Here is a 19119-nt window from a genome sequence, read left to right as displayed (position 1 = left end):
ATTAAATGTAAAGTGTCCTAATATGGCCTGTGAAGGCCATATTAGGGTAATGTAGGCCATATTAGGAACATAAAATCTGTGTTTCGATTTTTTAAATGTATGAATTTTTCTATGTTTTAGACGATGGGTCCTCGTCTTAAACGTGCTCAGTGCACAGAGAAAGACTTGCAACATGCTGTTGAAGCGGTCAAGTCGAACACACTATCAACATATGTCGCATCAGAAAGATTTGCTGTTCCACGTCGGACTTTACGCCGATATATCGATGAAGGTAAAACATTTAAATCAAAACTTGGTAGAAGAAGCATTCTTACCCATGAAAAAGATCAAGATTTGTGTGAACGTATAATAAAATTGGCAAACACTGGATATCCTTTAACAGCAACAGCTATCAGACTTTGTGTTTACCGATACTGTATAACCAACAATATCAAGGATATGTTTTCTATTCAAAAAGGCCTTGCTGGACGGAAATGGCTCAAGGGGTTTCTGGAAAGAAATAAAAATATTTCTAAACGTACGGCTCAAAACTTCAACCAGCAAGACCACAAAAGGTCAACAAGTTTATTATGTCAGACTATAACAAGAAACTGAAATAACTATTAATCTATATTATATTATATAACGTTGACGAAAAGGGGTGTAGGTTAAGTCTGCACAAACAACCTTCCAAGTATGCCAAAACAGGAAGTAAACGGGTACACATTGTTGCTAAAGAGCATGGAGAAAGTGTTTCCATTGTTTCTTGTGTGAACGCATTGGGCTCTGCTGTGTCCCCCATGATACTGTTCAAAGGTGTCCGTATGAAGCCAGAATATGTAGATAATTTACCTCCCAGCTCTGTCTGCCAGATGACACCACGAGGTAGTATGACAACGAATGCATTTGTAAGCTGGATACATCATTTCAGTAGATTTAAAACACCAGGGCCATGCACCATTATATTCGATGGTGCTAAAAGCCATCTGGATTATGAAATTGTTGATGTGGCTGATCAGTTCCAAATAACTCTTTTCTGCCTTCCAGAAAATACGATACATGAACTCCAGCCTCTGGATAAGTCGGTGTTCAGAGCTTTTGAGCACTATTGGGATGAAGCTGTGTTGTTATATTGGAGTCATCATGGTGACAGCTAGGCCATATTCGGTGCACTTACCTTATAAAGTTTGTGAACTTTGGTTATCGCCATACGGTACATATGGCAGCACTGTGGTTACACATTTCTGTTCCATGTGACTTCCGTTCCATTCACGAAATTACTTCCACCAAGTGCCTTATACCGGGAGATAAAATGTTACAAAACATCGCTTTGGATCATTGTTCACTGGAGTGTGGGGCAAATGCATGAATCCGTCCAACATTAAGTCAGGCTTCAGAGCTACAGGGATTTACCCATTTAATCCTGACATTCTGCCTGATGAATCAAATGCACCCAGCTCTGTCACTGAAAAAACTAGCCTTCTTAAAAGTGGGCCTACACATGTAGAGTTACAGCGAGAAAACTCCAACCAGCAACCTGAGTGTTCAGGAGTGCCTATTTTACCATGTGATGAAGAAGAGGAATGGGTCCAGGAAGTACTGAGGAGTCATAACATCGAAGGCAGCTCTGTTAACAGCACAAGTGATTCATTCAAAACTTTCTTGCCAACACCTCAAAAAGAAATTTCAAGAGCAACAAAGAGGAAATCATCTCTAAACTGCAAGGCCATTCATCTGAAAAAAATCTCTATTTTCAAGACCAAGTACAGAGCAGTCAAAGGAAGCTCCTGGTGCAAAAAGGAAAACTTCTCTCACGAAGGCAAATGTCTCAAGGCCAGGTGGGCGAAAGCTTGATGCTGGAAGACGCACAGACAGATTGCCCAAAGCTTCAACATCTGTCGCCGACCAAATACAAGAGTCATGGTACTGTGCTTTGTGCAAAGAAGAGAGAGTTATTGACATGCGAAAATGTAAGGTTTGTGAGAAATATCTCCATGAAGAATGTGTAGGACTTACGGCTGATGACACTGATGAGTTTATTTGTCCATATTGTGAAAAATAAAATTAGACTTAATTTTAAACATCCATAATAATGTCATGAACACTTATATTTTAAATTAATCAATGGTTTGCCAGTTAATTTTATTTTATAGCAGTTGTTGACAATAATTAATGTTAAACAATTTGTGACAATCTCTAATGTCATTACCTATTCCTGTATATTATTCTTGAATCATGCAGTTTAGAATTTTTTTTAAAATTTTAAGTAAAGAAATAGGTATATTTCTACATATTTTAAAGCAAAAAAATTTGTGTAGGCTACAAAAATAATGAATGTTATCTGTTATTATGGTTGAAATTCTTATTAAATTTAAGTAAAAATTATAGAAATAACATTTAACATCACTAGAAGCAATATTCCAATATATAAAATTAAAATGTTTCAATCCATTATATATTTATTTAAGTGAATAATATTTTTTACAGCTAAGTAAAACTTTAATAATATTTTATCTGCTTAAATCACGATTGTGTGTCTAATAGGCCATATAAGGAGCACTAGGCCATATTATGTCCACAATACAGATTCGCACAAAATGAAATTATTAAAAAATATACACATTGCAAAACACATCTAATAACAATTTTTGAGTACACAATATACTTCTCTACAACACACAAAAATTATTCACCTATTTAGTTATTGGTTTTGTGTGTAGGCACATCCAAATCTTAGCTAGGCCATATTCGGTGCACTTACCTGAACCACCACTCTTTTGTCTGGATTATGAGGCACTTATGACATGGCAGAGAATAGCAACAACACTTGGGTTGTGCACTTGCACTTCCATAGATTATTGGTGTGCATATTCTCTTTCTTTCATGATGTTTTCATCCCCTGATTGAACCACCACTCCACCCTTAATAACTGGTCTCTGTGCCTTTAGCGTTCTTTTTTTGCACTTTTACAAAGGTTGCCTTAGTCATGCTACTGGGAGCCAGGATGTACATTAGGTAAATTATTAATAGCACCTTTCTGCCTTGTTTTATGGGAAGATATCTCGATTGTGTCTTTCCCACTTGGGCATTATTAGAATACTTTCTGTCCAACTCCTGCGCTGCCTTTCCATACAGAGTTCCCTGCTCCACTGGAATGCTCACCTAATACTCATGTTTTCCTTCAAATGTAAATGAAGTCAGCTGACAAGTTTAAAAGCTGGTGGCGAATTAGAATTATAACAAGTAGGTACAATATATTAGCCTTAAAATTAAAGGGGAGAATGGTAATGATTGTAACAAAAAATTTGTTATGTATTTAAAAAGTTAAATATATTTCGAATATTTTAATATGCATTGTAATTAAGTAAACTGTGCCGTTTATTTGGGATTTAGGCACGTTTTATTTAAAATTTTGTAATCTTAAATATTTTTGGAAATATTTTTTTTTCTCTCATCTTATTTTCTTTACGGCCATGCCCTCAGCCTCTGTTCTCAGAGGCGAGCTGATTTTCTTTCCCAGCCTCATGCTAGGCTAGCATTCTGGCTAATATTTCTCCTGCCTCCAGGCACGTCGAGGGCCGGTAACTTTATTTCTTCGCGTGACCACTTTTGCCTAGAGCAGCGTGTGAAGCAGTGCTGAGCCCTGCTAACTCTGTCACGAATCGGTATAAGGTTCACTAGCAGCAAGACACGACAGGAGGATCCCGTGGGCCTTGTGTCCCACAGACCATGCGTTTTTTGAAGCCATCCCCCTCCTGCTCACCCACCCTTTCTTCTCAGAAGAGAAGCCAGGAGCGACGACCGCACGGGTACGTTAACCGAAGTCAAGGCCATCTCAGGCTTGACAGCCGCAGTTACGATTCTGGACTTTAACGACATCTAGTGACGGCTGTGGTCACTAACGCCACTTGTGGGCGTCGGCAGCGCCGACACCAGCGCTCGCGCGGAGGTAACGACAACCTCTCTCCCCCTTATGTCTCAGGCCGCTAGGTGGCACCACTGGTTACTCCATTACCCCCTAGCTTGACACACTCGTCGGCCACAAGTCGATTTATTAGTACTTCTGCTTGCCACCAAAAGATAGCACCTTAGTCGTGCAGTCACTCCAGTAAGATCTAATTTTTTTATGCCGGACACCTTCGGGTGGACTCGGTAATTTTTGGCTCCGAGCCTACCCCCACCCCCTCTCCCATTCTCTAGAGACCCCGCGCTTATGATATTCTGGTGATATCCCGCTCTGAACTTACTTCGGTGCGCGCCTGATGACTGACTGGTACCGTTAATAACTGCGATCTTCGGCGAATCATCGACATCGCATCGTTTATTATGTAGTCTTTTCAGACTAGAGGGATGAAGTCCCTATCTAAAATTATTATTAACCAGTCATTAGTTTTGTTGAAAGTAGAGAACCTTAGTTTTTTTAAATTATATATACTTATTTTTTTTTTAATCATGATGAGTTCCGTGTCTACCGCGAATCGTGGTTCGAGTTTTCGGAGACGAGACGCCCTCTCCTGAGCGCCAGGACCAACACCCTGTTTTGGTAAGTCTTGACGTCATCCCCTCCTTTATTTTCCTTCTATTGGCCTTTTGCGCCATTTAAGTATACTGTCTGGAAACAGGTCTAATTCTTTGGAATTTGGACCTCTTTTTCAGACAGGGTTCCAAGTTTGGGGCAGCCAAAATCCTCTGCCAGAACCTCTGGAGTCGGTTCCTGAGCAGAATCCACCATCTTTAGACCTACTACCTCGATCACCGTCTACCTACAGCCCCGGGTGATACCCGAATAATTCTATTATTCTATTCACGAACTCAAAAAAAAAAATAGTGTAACCCAGTTAAGACAGCGGACAGTAAAAGCAAGTCGAGGAGAAGAAATTTATATTATGTTTTGCAAGGTCTATATGTACAACCCTTAAAGTTACCAATGTTGATTTCATTAATGTTCTTAAGTATTGTTGTTTTTGTTAAACATTCAGGGCCGGCCCAATAGTAAATTAGTTCAAAGAATATAATATAATAAGAGTAATTGTGAGGAATTTAAGTAAGATCACTTATCAATGAAAAACAGATGTTACTAAGGAAAATTTAATCTATAAAAAAAGAAAGAAAAATGTTTAATAAAATAAGGAAGTCTATAGACGTAACAGTTGTTTTTATTTATTTAATATATAATAACGATCCTTTTCCTCCCAAGTGTTCGTAGGGAGTCTCTAAATTTTCTTTGTTTACTCCTAGTGTCGCCTCTGTTGTTGACTTTTATCGCTATCAATTGAGGGCCCCAGTATTCAGAGTTTCCAAATCTTTTTATCTAATTACGTAATTATTCTTTAAGACACTTGGGGTATTACAAAACAATTTTCAACACACAGAGACTAAAAATATCAAAGACATAGTTTTTATTTATAAATTAATTACAATTTGAGGTAGGTACGTTCATTCACTCTTGTTTCTATACTTCTGAATAAGTTTCATTCCTTTTAAATGTACTATACATTTCGTTAACATGCCTAAAACAAATATTTTGATCATACAGGTTGAGTAACAATGTCAGAAGAGTATACATGATATAATTTGTCGTCTGTGTAAACAATGTTCTCATCAAACTCTTCTTGTAACCAGGGCAGACATTTGTTTTTTTCCTGAAAAAGAAAGTGCATCATTATACCAATGTTAATGCTTGTTTTATATTTAAAAACCTTCAGCTCAACAAAAACAAACAATAACAAAAGAGTAAATGCCTGCTTAATAAGCCTTAAATATGTTTATGAATTTTCATATGAAATAATGAATTATCAAATGAGACAATTTGTAGTTTTAGAGATCTCAGAATTATTTAGACACAAATCATTTTAAAAATGACCAAACAGAGAATTTTAAGTAAATACACATACAATTTCGAAATAATTTAGCAGGAACAGGCACAAACATATTTTCATAGAAAGTGGGTTAGGGGGAGGAGGATGGTCTATATGTATGCATAAGCATTAAATTATATAAACTTAATGGAGGTATAAGAAAATTGCTACTAGGCTATATATAATTATATAAATATCAAAGTCAATGTGTGTTGCATGTTTGTTTGCTTGTTTCAGCACAAATCAAAAACTATTCAAAGGATTTCTATGAGAAGTTTTGGTTAGTAAGTTGTGTAGAGGAACCATCTCCTGATGTTGGCTTCTCCATCGGCCAAATAATGTATGGCTTTGTTTCATTAGCTGTTGTCGTTGGCAAATAGGAGTAAGCCCCTGAGTAGCCTTCCTCAACTTGCTTTCTGCTGGTGTTCGGTTCTGCTTTTACACAAGTGTTGCCTAATTTTACTCAGTTTAAAGCCATCTTCTATTTTGATGTTGTTTGAGTTTTTGTACATTTATGTGGCTATTCTGAGTGACCTGTAATTTTAAATATCTTTTTTTGCTATGGTTTTTAATTTCTTGGACGAGAGGGTAACACATGTGTTGGTAACATTTATGAATGATTAGCTATAGCCCATTTATTGTTCTCTTGTTTGTAGTTCCGAAAATGTTCCTTGATCTGTTAAGTAAAGCTTCTTTCTGACTGTCTTATGTAAACCAGGCTACAGAAAGCTGTTCGAGAGGAGTTTTATCTCTTAAAGTTAGTAGAGCGGTCTGGAACACCCCTGTGGCACTAAATATGCCAAGAAATTTAATGGGTAGCTGTATCTCTTTCTTTATGTGTTAATTGGCGAGAAGTTTTGTGTTGATAATATATGACAATTCGAGGATTTAGTTTGCTCTGTTGTTAGGAGTTTAAAATAACTGATTTTTTTTCTGTGCAGAAGAAATTTGAATTGTTTCTTATATATATATACATATCGGGTGATATATGGTTTTACGAAACACCCACTGACCAAGTTATTCGTTATATTGCTATTTATACCAGCACATTCAGGAAAGGTAGTTGACATTATTTTGCAATTCTAAATGAAACTTTATTTTGGAGTTAAAGGTGTTGAGGTTGTCTAAGAAATGTGGATACATACAACAAATGTTTTGTCCACATAACTGTAATAACACTTTTATTTAAATGAGCTGGAATAAATCGCTTTATCTCCCAGGTTGGGTATGGTTGTATTTGCAATAGTGGAGACAGTGGTGATCCCAAGGGGCTGGTTTATTTATAGATAAAAATTTCGTGGTTAATTTGGCTCGGTTTACGTGTTATTTAAAAATATAAACTTTTATGTGACAGCAACTTTGGTAACAGTGAAACTAGACCGAAACAGTTAAGAATATTATCTTCTAACACAGAGAGATTTTTCAGGTTATTTTGAAACCTACTGAATGATCGATGTAGTACATTATTTTTGTACAATTAGTGCTAATAAATTTGATTTCATATCTGGCTAAGAGATGTGTTGGGAGCCTATTTCTCAGACTGTTGAGTGAAGTGGAATATCTGACTAGAGGATTTTTGGTAGTCTATAGAATGAGAGTGTTATATTGTATTTGGAAATATGATTTTTTTTTATGTCTTATAAAAGTTTTGATTGAATGTCTTTGGTTTAATCTGTGTGAGAGGATTGCGGAAGGTTGCATTAGACCCAAACCTGATTATGGTAGTTAAATGAAAATTCTTGTATTTATGGCATTCAGTGTTGAGGTTTTCGGCCAGCTCTTAGGACTTAATTAATTTTATTTTACTACTTTAATTAAGTGATTTCCTTTCGCTTCTTGTGATATTTATGGGAGTGTGCTTAGCTTTTTAGGAATGTCCTGATTATCTCAGATTAAATTTATTTTATTTGTGAGGTTTTCATTGTCATTACCACTAGAAAACCAATCAATAGCCAAATTGAATAGGCAAACGTTTAGGCCAGTATATTCAAACCTAATTATTGAAACAAATATGTATATGACATTACCGCAGTCAAAAAATATTTTTTAAAATAAATTCTATAGTTTTAAACATGTTTCGCTTTCTTAGAGGTGTCTAGCGAGGAATTATACAAACGTCCTGATAAACAATGGTGAATTCTAGATGCAGTGACAAGAAACATTATAATTTTTTCTGTTTATTTTGTGTTCCTCTTAAACAGTTGGTCCTAGGACATTCATAGCAATATACAAACATAAGTTTATTAACATTACTACAAATTTTTTTTTTGGTGTTTATTTTGTAGCTATAGTGTAGTTTGGTGTTGAATATAAGCCTTCATTTCCGACTAACAAGAACGACTGGTTTTCATGGATATGCTATAACCGTTAACCTTAAATGTCTTTAAACTTGAAATGATACTGTATGTCTTTGGGGAATTGACTTCTAAAGTTACCTTCTTTTTAGATGTTATTTCTCATAATAGATTCAAAAACAGCAGAGTCCTGCTCACTAAGACTCGCACTCGGTCAATGGCCACACTACAAAGCAATACATGTTATATATAAAATACCCTCAAACATTGTAGCAAATAACATATATTATTAGGCGAAAAAACTATTAACTAAGAAGGTTTCAGTCATTTAACTTAATTGAGAATGCACATATTAGCAGACCATTAATATTCCCTAAAAATAAACAACAATTAAGGGAACCAATCTTAAAATCCTCTTTCGGTTTATACTGAGAAAACCTAAGTATTAGAATTGGAGCTCTTAAGGGAAATAGTAGTTAATTCTGAACACACAAGTTATGTTAATCCCTGTCTGTTATGAAACATAGCAGCAACTCCTAGATTGCAAGACGAAGGTCAAGCAGACTTGCCTAATTCTTCGGACATGCTCAGTGTCACAGAGTCGAGATGAGTTAATTCTCAATACGACGAACCATTACAGGTCTTGCCATGGAAAAACATGTCACCATCGGTTTATCATCTTAAGTCACGGCTAATTAACATAACGCCCACCAACGCCGGATAATTTATTTATATTTGTGCCACCAATTACCATTTTCGGCACAATTCTAAATTTGATTTTAGAAAAATAATTTTGCCAGTCATTTTTGCTTCTAAAACTTAAACTTTTTCCGCTACCTGTACACTCCTATTTAATCACTGTCAGGCAAATCTACCCAAATCTTTTCTCAGCACTAGGTCTTATTTTTGCCGAGCCTTTGCAAGTCAGCCAGTGTCTCGCCTTTTCTCCGCTAGGAGGCACGGCCATCACCTGTAATTCTCCTTCGAGCTGTGATTAAGACAGTATATCTCGGCATTCTCCCAGGGCACTGTTTTCTCGGAGATCTCCTAAGGCAAGCACCGAGAGGTACACCCGCGAGTCGTCTTAACCACCGCCCCGACACATCTCAGGCCTCTGTTGAGAGAGTTTCCCCCCCCCCCCATATACTGTCTTTCCAAGGAACCATGCCCAGTTTAATGACAGGTCACCAACCCCGGTCCGCCTCTAGGTCTCAACACCATTCTGCGATAGTACAACCTGCATGCTCACAAACCTGAGGCTTCGTTGGTACAACAGACTTCAACAGAGGTGGTTAGAAGCAAAGGGGTGTAAGTGACAAAATCAAATATTTGGACATAAGTGCATCACATTGTAGTATAATATCCTATTTATTTGGTGGCAAAGGGATATAGGTGTGCGGGCTGACTGATGCTGCCTTCTAGTGACTGTTGGATGTACTACTTAGCAAGATGTGATTTCTCTGTGGAGGCAAAGGGATACAAGTGCACATACATCTCTTTGGCTCCAAACCGTTTTAACGCACACTTTAATCTTAGTTTCAAACATCCTCACACAGACACGTGTTCTACATGCGATGTACTTGACAGTAAGATTACACATAGTGTGGATCCTGACATAGTTAATAGCAGCATACTTAACAAGGAACTTCATTTGCGTAGGGCAGAAAAAGCAAGGTCAGTAAAGAGTGATGCTAAACAGCTGGCAAAAGATAGTCCTACCACAACAAAGCAATATGCTTTGATCTTCAAAAAACTTTGCCTAGCCCAGTTTTATCCTGCAATAAAGTATACTCTCTGGGCAACTACGGACATACAACTTTGCTGTACATGATCTTGCTATTGGACATGCTATAATGTACACGTGGCATGAAGGTCAGGCAACAAGGGGCTCACAAAATTGGTTCATGTTTGCTTAAGTATGTGCAGCAACTACCTCCAACTGTGAAGAATCTCATTGCTTACAGTGACAATGCAGGGGGACAGAACAAGAACAAAAACATCATTAAGTTCTGGATGTACATCATAAAACACACCTCTCTCGAGACCATTGACCACAAATTCCTGATTTTGAGCCACTCATATATGGAGTGCGACCAAGATGTTGGTCTCATTGAAAAAAGCAAGAAACATCACCCGTATATTTTTGTTCCCGATGACTGGATGCAGGTTGTGGCACATGCAAGTCGTAAATTCCAAGTAGTACGGATGCCAAACAATGACTTCCTCTATAGAATCTATGGATAGAGAAGTCAAAGACAAATTCACAGGTATTCGCACATTTCAGTGGCTTCATTTTGAAAAAGATAGTCCATACAAGCTGTTTTATAAATCCACCCTCAACGAAGACATGCAGTTTGATTCCATTGATTTAAGACGAGCCAAACCAGGTGCCCAAGTTCAGGAATACAGTTGGCTGAACTCTTTTCTTCCCCACCTGCCATAACAACAGAGAAATATCAGAATCTGCAGCAGTTACTTCCATTTGTGCCCCCAATTTACCATCCACTTTACACAAATCTCAACCACAAATCAAAAAAATCAGCTTCTGCCTTGCACAGCAAATCTACAGGAAGTAGAACACCATGCACTGCACATGCTAATGAAGTGGTGTCTTCTGAGGATGATATGTGGGAGTCAGATTAATGTTTTCTGAGGAGGAAAGTAAAGGAGACTATTTTGTCTGTAAACTAATAATAACGTTTTGGAAAAAATGTTTCATTGTCTTATCCATTTGTGTAAATGATAATGTATTGTGTTTGAGATAAACAAAATATTTAAATAACAATAATTGGGCCATGAAAATAATATTGTCGTTCTTGGACTGTTGTTTTTGTGCTGTTGTTGGTTCTGAGTAAATATGCTATAATGTTACTTTGAATATGAACAATGTATGATACATATTGTTTATTTCATTAATATTAGAATATTGGACATAAAAATTGAATGAAATACAGTAGACTCTTGATTATCCATGCTAATGGAGGGGACCGATGCGGCGAATAATCCAAAATCGCGGATAATCGAAAACCATAAAAAAATTGTTTCAACAAATTAAAAACAAATATGTTTTCCAAATGGCCACCGGATTATCGGGAGTTGACTAGTTGTACTTTATTCTAAACCTGACCTTATTTACAGTCAAAAGTATGACACATTTGGTGACAGAAGGTTGTAAGTGCTAACAAAATATAAAAAAAAAAAAAAAACATTACTGACCACAAAATATTGCTCTGGATACATTATTATAGAATAATTAGCTTCATTAGCATCCAATAGGTACACATAATTCATAATGTAAATATTTTTATAAATTTTCAAGGAATTTTATATTTGGTCCTAAATTTTAACCTCATTTACTCATTATTAATATTTTGTCACTTGCATCCCTTTGCTTCTAACCGCCTCACACAGAAAGACAAACCATTGAATAAATAATTTTTTTACATTAAGGAGTCCGCTCCAGTCCTCGCCTAGGAGCTTCAGAGTGTGAAGCTGTTTAAAACATCCTGGATGGAATTAGTTCTGCAAAGCGATCGCGAGCAGTTTTTCAGACCCGACCACAAACTTTTGCCGAGCTTGACTGATTGTGTATTCATGCCACAAATGTAGAATTCGCCGACTACCACAGGAACCGGTACCCGAGTTTCCCTGTTAGAAACCCCATTCTTTCAGTGTCACAACCTCAACACATAAAGGAAAACATGAACACCAATTTCAAACCAAATCAAAATGGTTACAATAATCACCACAGTGGATATAGCCATCATCAGGAACAGAAGACATATTGTCAATTCTGTAAAAGTCCCGGGCATGTAATCAGCAATGCCGCACAAAATACAGACAAAAAATTATTATTACAACAAAAACAAAAAAAAATAGTAGGGTAGTTCCGGGAGAGATGGACCTTGTTTTTTGTTTTAAACATTATTCTGAATATTTGTGTTCAACGACATATATTATTAGTCCAAATGAAGCGCAGTGAAGTTTCCTTTACGTTTTGGGACATACATATGTTGAATCTGAATATTTTGTATAACTTTCACGCTTTTAAAAAAAAGGTTGCATGGTCCATCTATCCCACAGTCCTATGGGTGAGATGGTCCACATGGTATGGGATAGATGGACCAGGAATTATAAAATTTTATTAGAAAATTACAGTTTGCTAAATACAACATTTCACTTGTTTAACTTTTTAATACAATAAAGGCATTGCTAGGGACAGTAACAAAATATTAAATATGATTTTAAAACAATAGTAAAAATATTATTTTAGTAACTAATTTCAGCTGAAAAGGAAAACGGCATTAAAAATTACAGTTAACTATCAATCAAACTAAAATCTAAATATTAAAATATTGTGTTTCCAAATTAAATATTCACTCTGCCCTACGTCTTCCTTTTATTAATTTTTTTCCACATTCGTGACACACATTTTCATATTGACTGCAGCCTTCATGAAGCCAATAATGACACATTACACACTGAAACCACTCGTCGCACTTTTGTGTTTCGTTATAATCTTCTCTGCAACCAACACATTCATTTTCATTCCACTCTTCTGGTAGACCATCGTCACTTTCATCATTTTGAACTGGAGAGTCTTCACTTTCCGATGAATGAGGCAGACTTGAATTTCCTTTATTTCTTCTTCCTCTTCTCGTAGAAAAATTGATTTTCTTCTTCTTTTGCATGATGTGTCCTCCTGATGTTAAATTTGGCCTGTTTTTGTTCTCTTTTTGTTTTTGTTCTTTTACTTGTTTGCATTTTTCTCGTTCCGCTCTTTTGTTCAATTTCTATTCTTGCTCTTCTTTTCGTGTTTTTTTTCTTCTCCTTTAACACTGCTACGTTTTCAGGAGAGTTGAGAATTTTGGCTAGATGTGCTGGTTTACCACTTCATCGTATTAATTTAGCTTTCGTTACCAAGGGCACTGGAGAAATATCACACAACATTTTACTGGGTGTTAAATCTTTCGACGAAATGTTTTGCGGTATCTTTTCAGGTGTAGCAACATTGCATCTTTTTACGTAAGCTGTCTCACTATCGGAAATCCCAAGGGACAGTGAAATGTTCTCTGTTATGACAATTCGTCCCATTTCACCTACATCACTAATTTTTCTGCTCTGGTTCGGTCCCAAATCACTACACATCATGATGCTATTCATGTTTGCAAAATATGCTTCAGCATTATGATGATCAGAATAGGGTTAGCGGGCTCACTGGTCAATATACTTTAAAGCTATTCTGGAGAAAATCCATACGTGTAACCCGAATCCTGATGAAGCATACACACTGCAGTACCAAAAGCATATGGCATACAGCTACTGCATTTACGTGAAAGCGGATAACTCTGTCATTCCTGCACACCTCACTTCTTCACTTCCTTCACAGCCTGAAATATACAAGGGGTGTGATGCAAAAGATAAATTCAAATCCCGCATTGTGGAGATTGGACATGACCTAAGAAAATATTTTCCACGTCTGTTCCTATGACTCCGCTCACACATGCACAGAACACTGCTTATCTGCAAGCAAGGTGTTGTTGCTACTGTGGAGGAAAGTTTGGAGGGGTCGTAAAGAAAGTTTGTGATCATAATCACTTCACCGGCGAATTTATTGGACCTGCATGTAATGACTGCAACCTTCTCAGGCGCAGACCGAAAAAGATGATTGTGTTCTTCCACAACCTGGCGTACGATCAGAACTTCATTATCAGGAAATTGGGGTACGACACTTAAGACATCTTCATCATTCCTAATTCGGAAGAGAAGCTGATAACTTTTTCCAAGAAGTTACATGATAAGTTCAGCATTCAGTTTGTTGATACTTTCCGTTTCATGAGTCGGGGTCTTGCTTCGCTCGCTGAGTTCTTGCCTGCAGACAAGTTTATAAGTACTGCTGAGTTTTTCACTCCTGATGAGTTGGAGTTGGTTACCCGCAAGGGAGTCTTCCCCTACGACTTCGTTGATTCTTTTGCTCGACTAGACGATACTAGACTTCCATCCATCGATGAGTTCTTTAATATTCTGACTTATTCTGGTATTTCTGAGGAAGATTACGCTCACGCACAAAATGTCTGGGACAAGTTTCAGTGTGCTACTTTGGGGGAGTACGCTGACTTGTACCTAAAGACGGATGTTCTGATTTTGGCGGACGTATTCGAGATTTTTCGCAGTCTTTGCTTGGAAACATATAGTTTAGATCCGTCTCACTACATTTCTTGTCCTGGGTTCGCTTTCGACGCGATGCTTCGAACCACAGGTGTACAGCTAGAGCTACTCACAGATTATGACATGTATATGTTTGTGGAGGCTGGTATTCGCGGTGGTGTAGCGCAAAGCATTAAACGTCATTGCGTAGCCAATAATGCCTACGTACCAGAAACACATGATGCTTCCAAGCCATCCACATTCGTTGAGTACACAGGACTTCTACCATGATCTAAGAGCCGACCCTAAGTTCATGTCTGAATTAGACACCAGCTGCTACCCTCATGACCACCCATGATTCTCCCCCATCAACAAGAAAGTTGTTGGCAAATTCAAAGATGAATGTGGGGGAGAAGTAATGAGCGAGTTTGTCAGTCTGCGGGCGAAACTATGCATACAGGTGCAGTGGCAAGGTCGAGAAGAAGGCTAAGGGCATCCAGCGTTGTGTGGTCAAAAACCACATCACATTCGGTGATTACCTGGATGCCCTGCAAGACCACCACACAAGGAGGGCAGGTGTTAGAGCCATACGGTCGAGAGAGCATGTGCTGTACAGCGAATACAGCAATAAGCTAGCCATAACGTGGGAGGACGACAAACGTTTAATCTGTGAAGACGGTATCCGAACGGTTCCCCACGGCTATATCGGAGACGATGAATAATTTTTTTCTGTAAATAGTTTTTGTTGTAAAAAGTTTGGTAGTTTGGTTGTTGTTTCCATTCGTCATAGTGTTTCCATTTTTTTATAATTTTTATTTTGTTGTATAGTTTCCATTTTGGTGTATAGTTTCCGTTTTTGGTGTAAAGTTTCTGTTTTTTTGTTTTAATAGTTTCTGTTTTTGTCGTATAGTTTCTTTTTTTGTTGTATAGTTTCTGTTTTGGTTCTATAGTTTCTGTTTCAGTTTATGTGCTTAATTTAATAAATAAGATTTTACCTACATATTACTTATTATTTTTTAATTCTTATAACCTATATCCCCCAAGGTACTGATACTTATAAATGTCTTAGAGAATGGTAAAATGAAATTATACGCAGACAATCAGTCTGTTTGTAGAAGTCATAGAGGTAGGGTGTGTATAAGTATATTAATTAGGACTTGTCAGATACCCGGGTGGCAGTGACGGCAACGGAGAACTTGGTGAGTACAGGCTACCGACTTGTCTCTTATTGTCCTCCCGACTTGTCTCGACTGTCTAGACTTACTCCGTCTAGACTTGTCTCGACTCGTTATTTACTTAATAGGTATATACAGTTAAACGAGTAATCCCCTATAAGAATACATTCAGGGACTTTGACAATGAAAATGCTCGTGTGTGAGTCTGATGCGCATAAGGGTACGTATACTTTGACGCATCATGCCACACCTTTCCGGCCAATATGGTTGCTAGTGACGCTATCTACTAGGTTTTTGAATTTGAATTTAGCGCGCTCTGGCGGTAACTATAAGAATTAAAGATGGCGATGGTGGCACACTTTGGTAGCAACACTAGGACTTAAAGATGGAGCGGTGGTGTCATCTGGTATCGATTATATGAACTAAAAGATGGCGACGGTGGTGCCATCTACCAGCCAACTTGAGAACCAAGATGGCTGCGCCTCTGCCAACTAATTTTTGAATTTGGCGCGCGTTACTAGCGACATCTACCAGCCAACTTGAGAACCAAGATGGCGGCGCCTCTGGCAACTAATTTTTGAGTTTGCCGCGCGATACTAGCGACATCTACAAGCCAACTTGAGAACCAAGATGGCGGCGCCTTTGGCAACTAATTTTTGAATTCGGCGCGCGATACTAGCGACATCTACCAGCCTACTTGAGAACCAAGATGGCAGCGTGAGACACTGTCTGCCGACTCCCTAACTAATATTAGAATTTGGCGCCATCTGGTAGTCTGTGCTGAAATTAAACATGGCGGCTATATAATAATTTGAATTTCAAATGTGGCGCCTTAGGTATGCATTAAGGAAGGCAAAACCCCCCTTCCCCCATTTAACATAAACATTCCGTCAGTATGTAGCATATATAGATTATTTATTCCACTATATCCCAACTGGTCTCGTGGTCTGGTTGGTAAGGTGCCTGCTTACTAACCTCCACGTCCTCGACGTTTTCACGTCCCATGGATCGAATCCCAGCCTGGGCACTGAAAATATTTAATTATAGAAAAAAAATAAAATAATCCCTGCTGCTACCTGGTGGCGACCAACAGAACTATATGATGTCACAAGATGGCTGTCTCCAGCAGACGAAAACAAGATGGCGCCCACCAGCAGACGAAACAAGATGGCGGCTGATGTTTACATCGAATTTTGAAAAGTTTAATTCGAAAAAAAATTCTAATCCAAGATGGTGGCCGTGACGAAAAGTACAACGGTGATGTCACGATTAGAATTTGGTGGAAATTTCTAGAAATATAAAATGGCGGATGGATTAGCATGGATTAGCATAGATTGGCATACGGATTAGCATAGATTGGCATGGATAGGCATACGAATTAGCATAGATTGGCATATGGATTAGCATAGATTGGCATGGATAAGAATATGGATTAGCATAGATTGGAATGGATTGGCAAATGAATTAGCATGGATAGGCAAATAGATTGGCATACGGATTAGCATAGAAAGGCACATGGATTAGCATAGATTGGCATTGATTGGCATACGGATTAGCATGGATTAGCATACGGATTAGCATGGATTATATGACGTCATCCAAGATGGCCGCCGGATCCTGGATCCTGCGCCTGTCCTTGAATCGGTATTTTCCATCTACTAGATGGTCGCAGTAAGTGACGTAATCCCCGAATCCCCCTCCCTCCTCCTCTGTTCCCATCTGAACAATATATACCTACTTGTGTATAAACTAGAAGATAAATTAATATTTTTTCAAAATGGATTCTATCATTTCTCTAAATCTGATTTCTAAATAACACTTATAACTTAAAGGTGTAAACAACACCACCACTGACAGCCAAAATGTATAGTGATAAAGTTATGCATGTAATCATGTCAAGTTCGATAAAAAAAGTAATTGAAATCATTTGGAGCCAAATCAAGATTGAGCAGATGGAGCACTTTGAACAATTGTAACTTTGGAGCTCTTTGAGCAATTGAAGCTTTGGAGCCAAAAGACTGTTAGAGTCATAGATTGATAGAGCCAATGTTTATTAAACTTTGGAGCATTGGAGCTTTGAAGCATTCAGATCTCTGTAGCTTTTTCAGCTTTGGGCGCATTTGGAGCTGTTGAAGATTTTGGAGCTTTAGAGCTGTTGGAGTTCTTGGAGCTTTGGGCACATTTGGAGCTGTTGGAGCATTTGGAGCTTAAACAGTTTTGGAGATTTGGAGCATTTGGAGCTGTTGGATATTTGGAGCTGTTGGAGCTTTAGATCTTTGGGCATACTTGGAGCTGTTGGAGCTGTTGAAGCTTTTGGAACTTTGGAGCTTTGGAGCTGTTGGAGCTTTGTAAATGTTAGATCTGTTAGAGCTTTTGACCTCTTGGAGCTTTATAGCTGTTGGAGCTTTTGAGCTGTTGGAGCATTTGGAGCTGTTGGATATTTGGAGCTGTTGGAGCTTTGGAGCTGTTGGAGCTGTTGAGGCTTTGGAGCTGTTGGAACATTAGAGCTGTTGGATATTTATAGCTGTTAGAACTTTGGAGCCTTGGAGCTGTTGGAGAATTGGGAGCTGATTCAGCATTTGGAGCTTTGGAGCTTTTAGAGCTTTGGATATTTTGGAGCTGTTAAAGATTTGGAGCTTTTGGAGTTTTGGAGCTCTTGGAGCTGTTGGAGATTTGAGCACATTTGGAGCTGTTGGAGCTGTTGGAGCTTTGGGCTTATTTGGAGCTGTTGAAGCTGTTGGAGATTTGGAGCTTTAGAGCCGTTGGAGCTGATTCAGAATTTGGAGCTGTTGGAGCATTTGGAGATGATTTAGCATGGGGAGCCGATTGAGCAATGGAGTTGATTCAGTATTTGGAGCCGATTGAGCATTTGGAGCCAAAGACATTTTTCTTTTGAGGATATCAGGCACAACTTAATCAATCACCTTACTGCTGAAGTAACAACGTACGGACCTTTAAAATATATCTTGTGGCTGGACGGTTTATGGTAAATTGTATCGGTTCGAGGACCTAGAGAAGATGTCCTTTCAAGACATAGGCTGTTACAATTTAAATTTAAAATTATGTGAAGCAATCTGTTAAACACAGTATCCATAAACTCTCTCAAGAAGACCAAACCTATTTCTATAAAGGTTCTGGTTTGTTCTCTGTCTAGTATAAACCGATTTAAGCTTAGAATTAGTCATTTCCCATTGATGCGGAAGTAAATGTTTATGAAATTGTTAACTTTCGCAAACGTTTCTGTAGTAGAATAGAAGATATGTTTTAAAATGAATTTTGAAAATAAACATTTGCTGTTGTTATTTTCGAACCTGTCTCTGTTATGCTAAATATATGTTATATTAATTCTGTATCGTCCAGGGATCGAACCAAAATTCGAATCAGTAGTATAGGAATGACGGTCCAGAAACAGGATTCAGGATGTGGAGCCGGAGCTGGTGTCCGCCATCTTGGATTGTGACGTCACGGGCGGCAAAAATTACTCAAAATTCCTCAAAAATTACTCAAAATGACTCAAAAATTCCCGTTTTAAAAAAAATTTCCCGTTTTCAAGGGAAAAATTCCCGTTTCGAGGGAAAATTTCCCGTTTTATTCCGTAAAAATCCCAGCGACCAGAAAAGTCCTAAAAGTGGCTTAAGCATCCTTAACTCAAGCCACTGTTAAGCC

General features: G+C 38.0%; 1 protein-coding gene across 1 annotated transcript in view; it reads right to left on the bottom strand.

The window, feature by feature from the left end:
* Positions 1-5363: 5363 nt before the first annotated feature.
* Positions 5364-19119, bottom strand: part of LOC134533336 (glutamate receptor-interacting protein 1) — a 351603-nt gene continuing 337847 nt past the window's right edge. Inside the window, exon 13 of the mRNA XM_063370854.1 lies at positions 5364-5621. Within this exon, the coding sequence (XP_063226924.1) occupies positions 5508-5621 (114 nt within the window). The 3' untranslated portion in view covers positions 5364-5507. The remainder of the gene's footprint in view (positions 5622-19119) is intronic.

This window comes from Bacillus rossius, chromosome 6, assembly GCF_032445375.1.
Source record: "Bacillus rossius redtenbacheri isolate Brsri chromosome 6, Brsri_v3, whole genome shotgun sequence".
NCBI lineage: Eukaryota > Metazoa > Arthropoda > Insecta > Phasmatodea > Bacillidae > Bacillus > Bacillus rossius.
The sequence above is the reverse complement of the archived record's forward strand: the minus strand, read 5'-3'. Positions and strand labels throughout refer to the sequence as shown.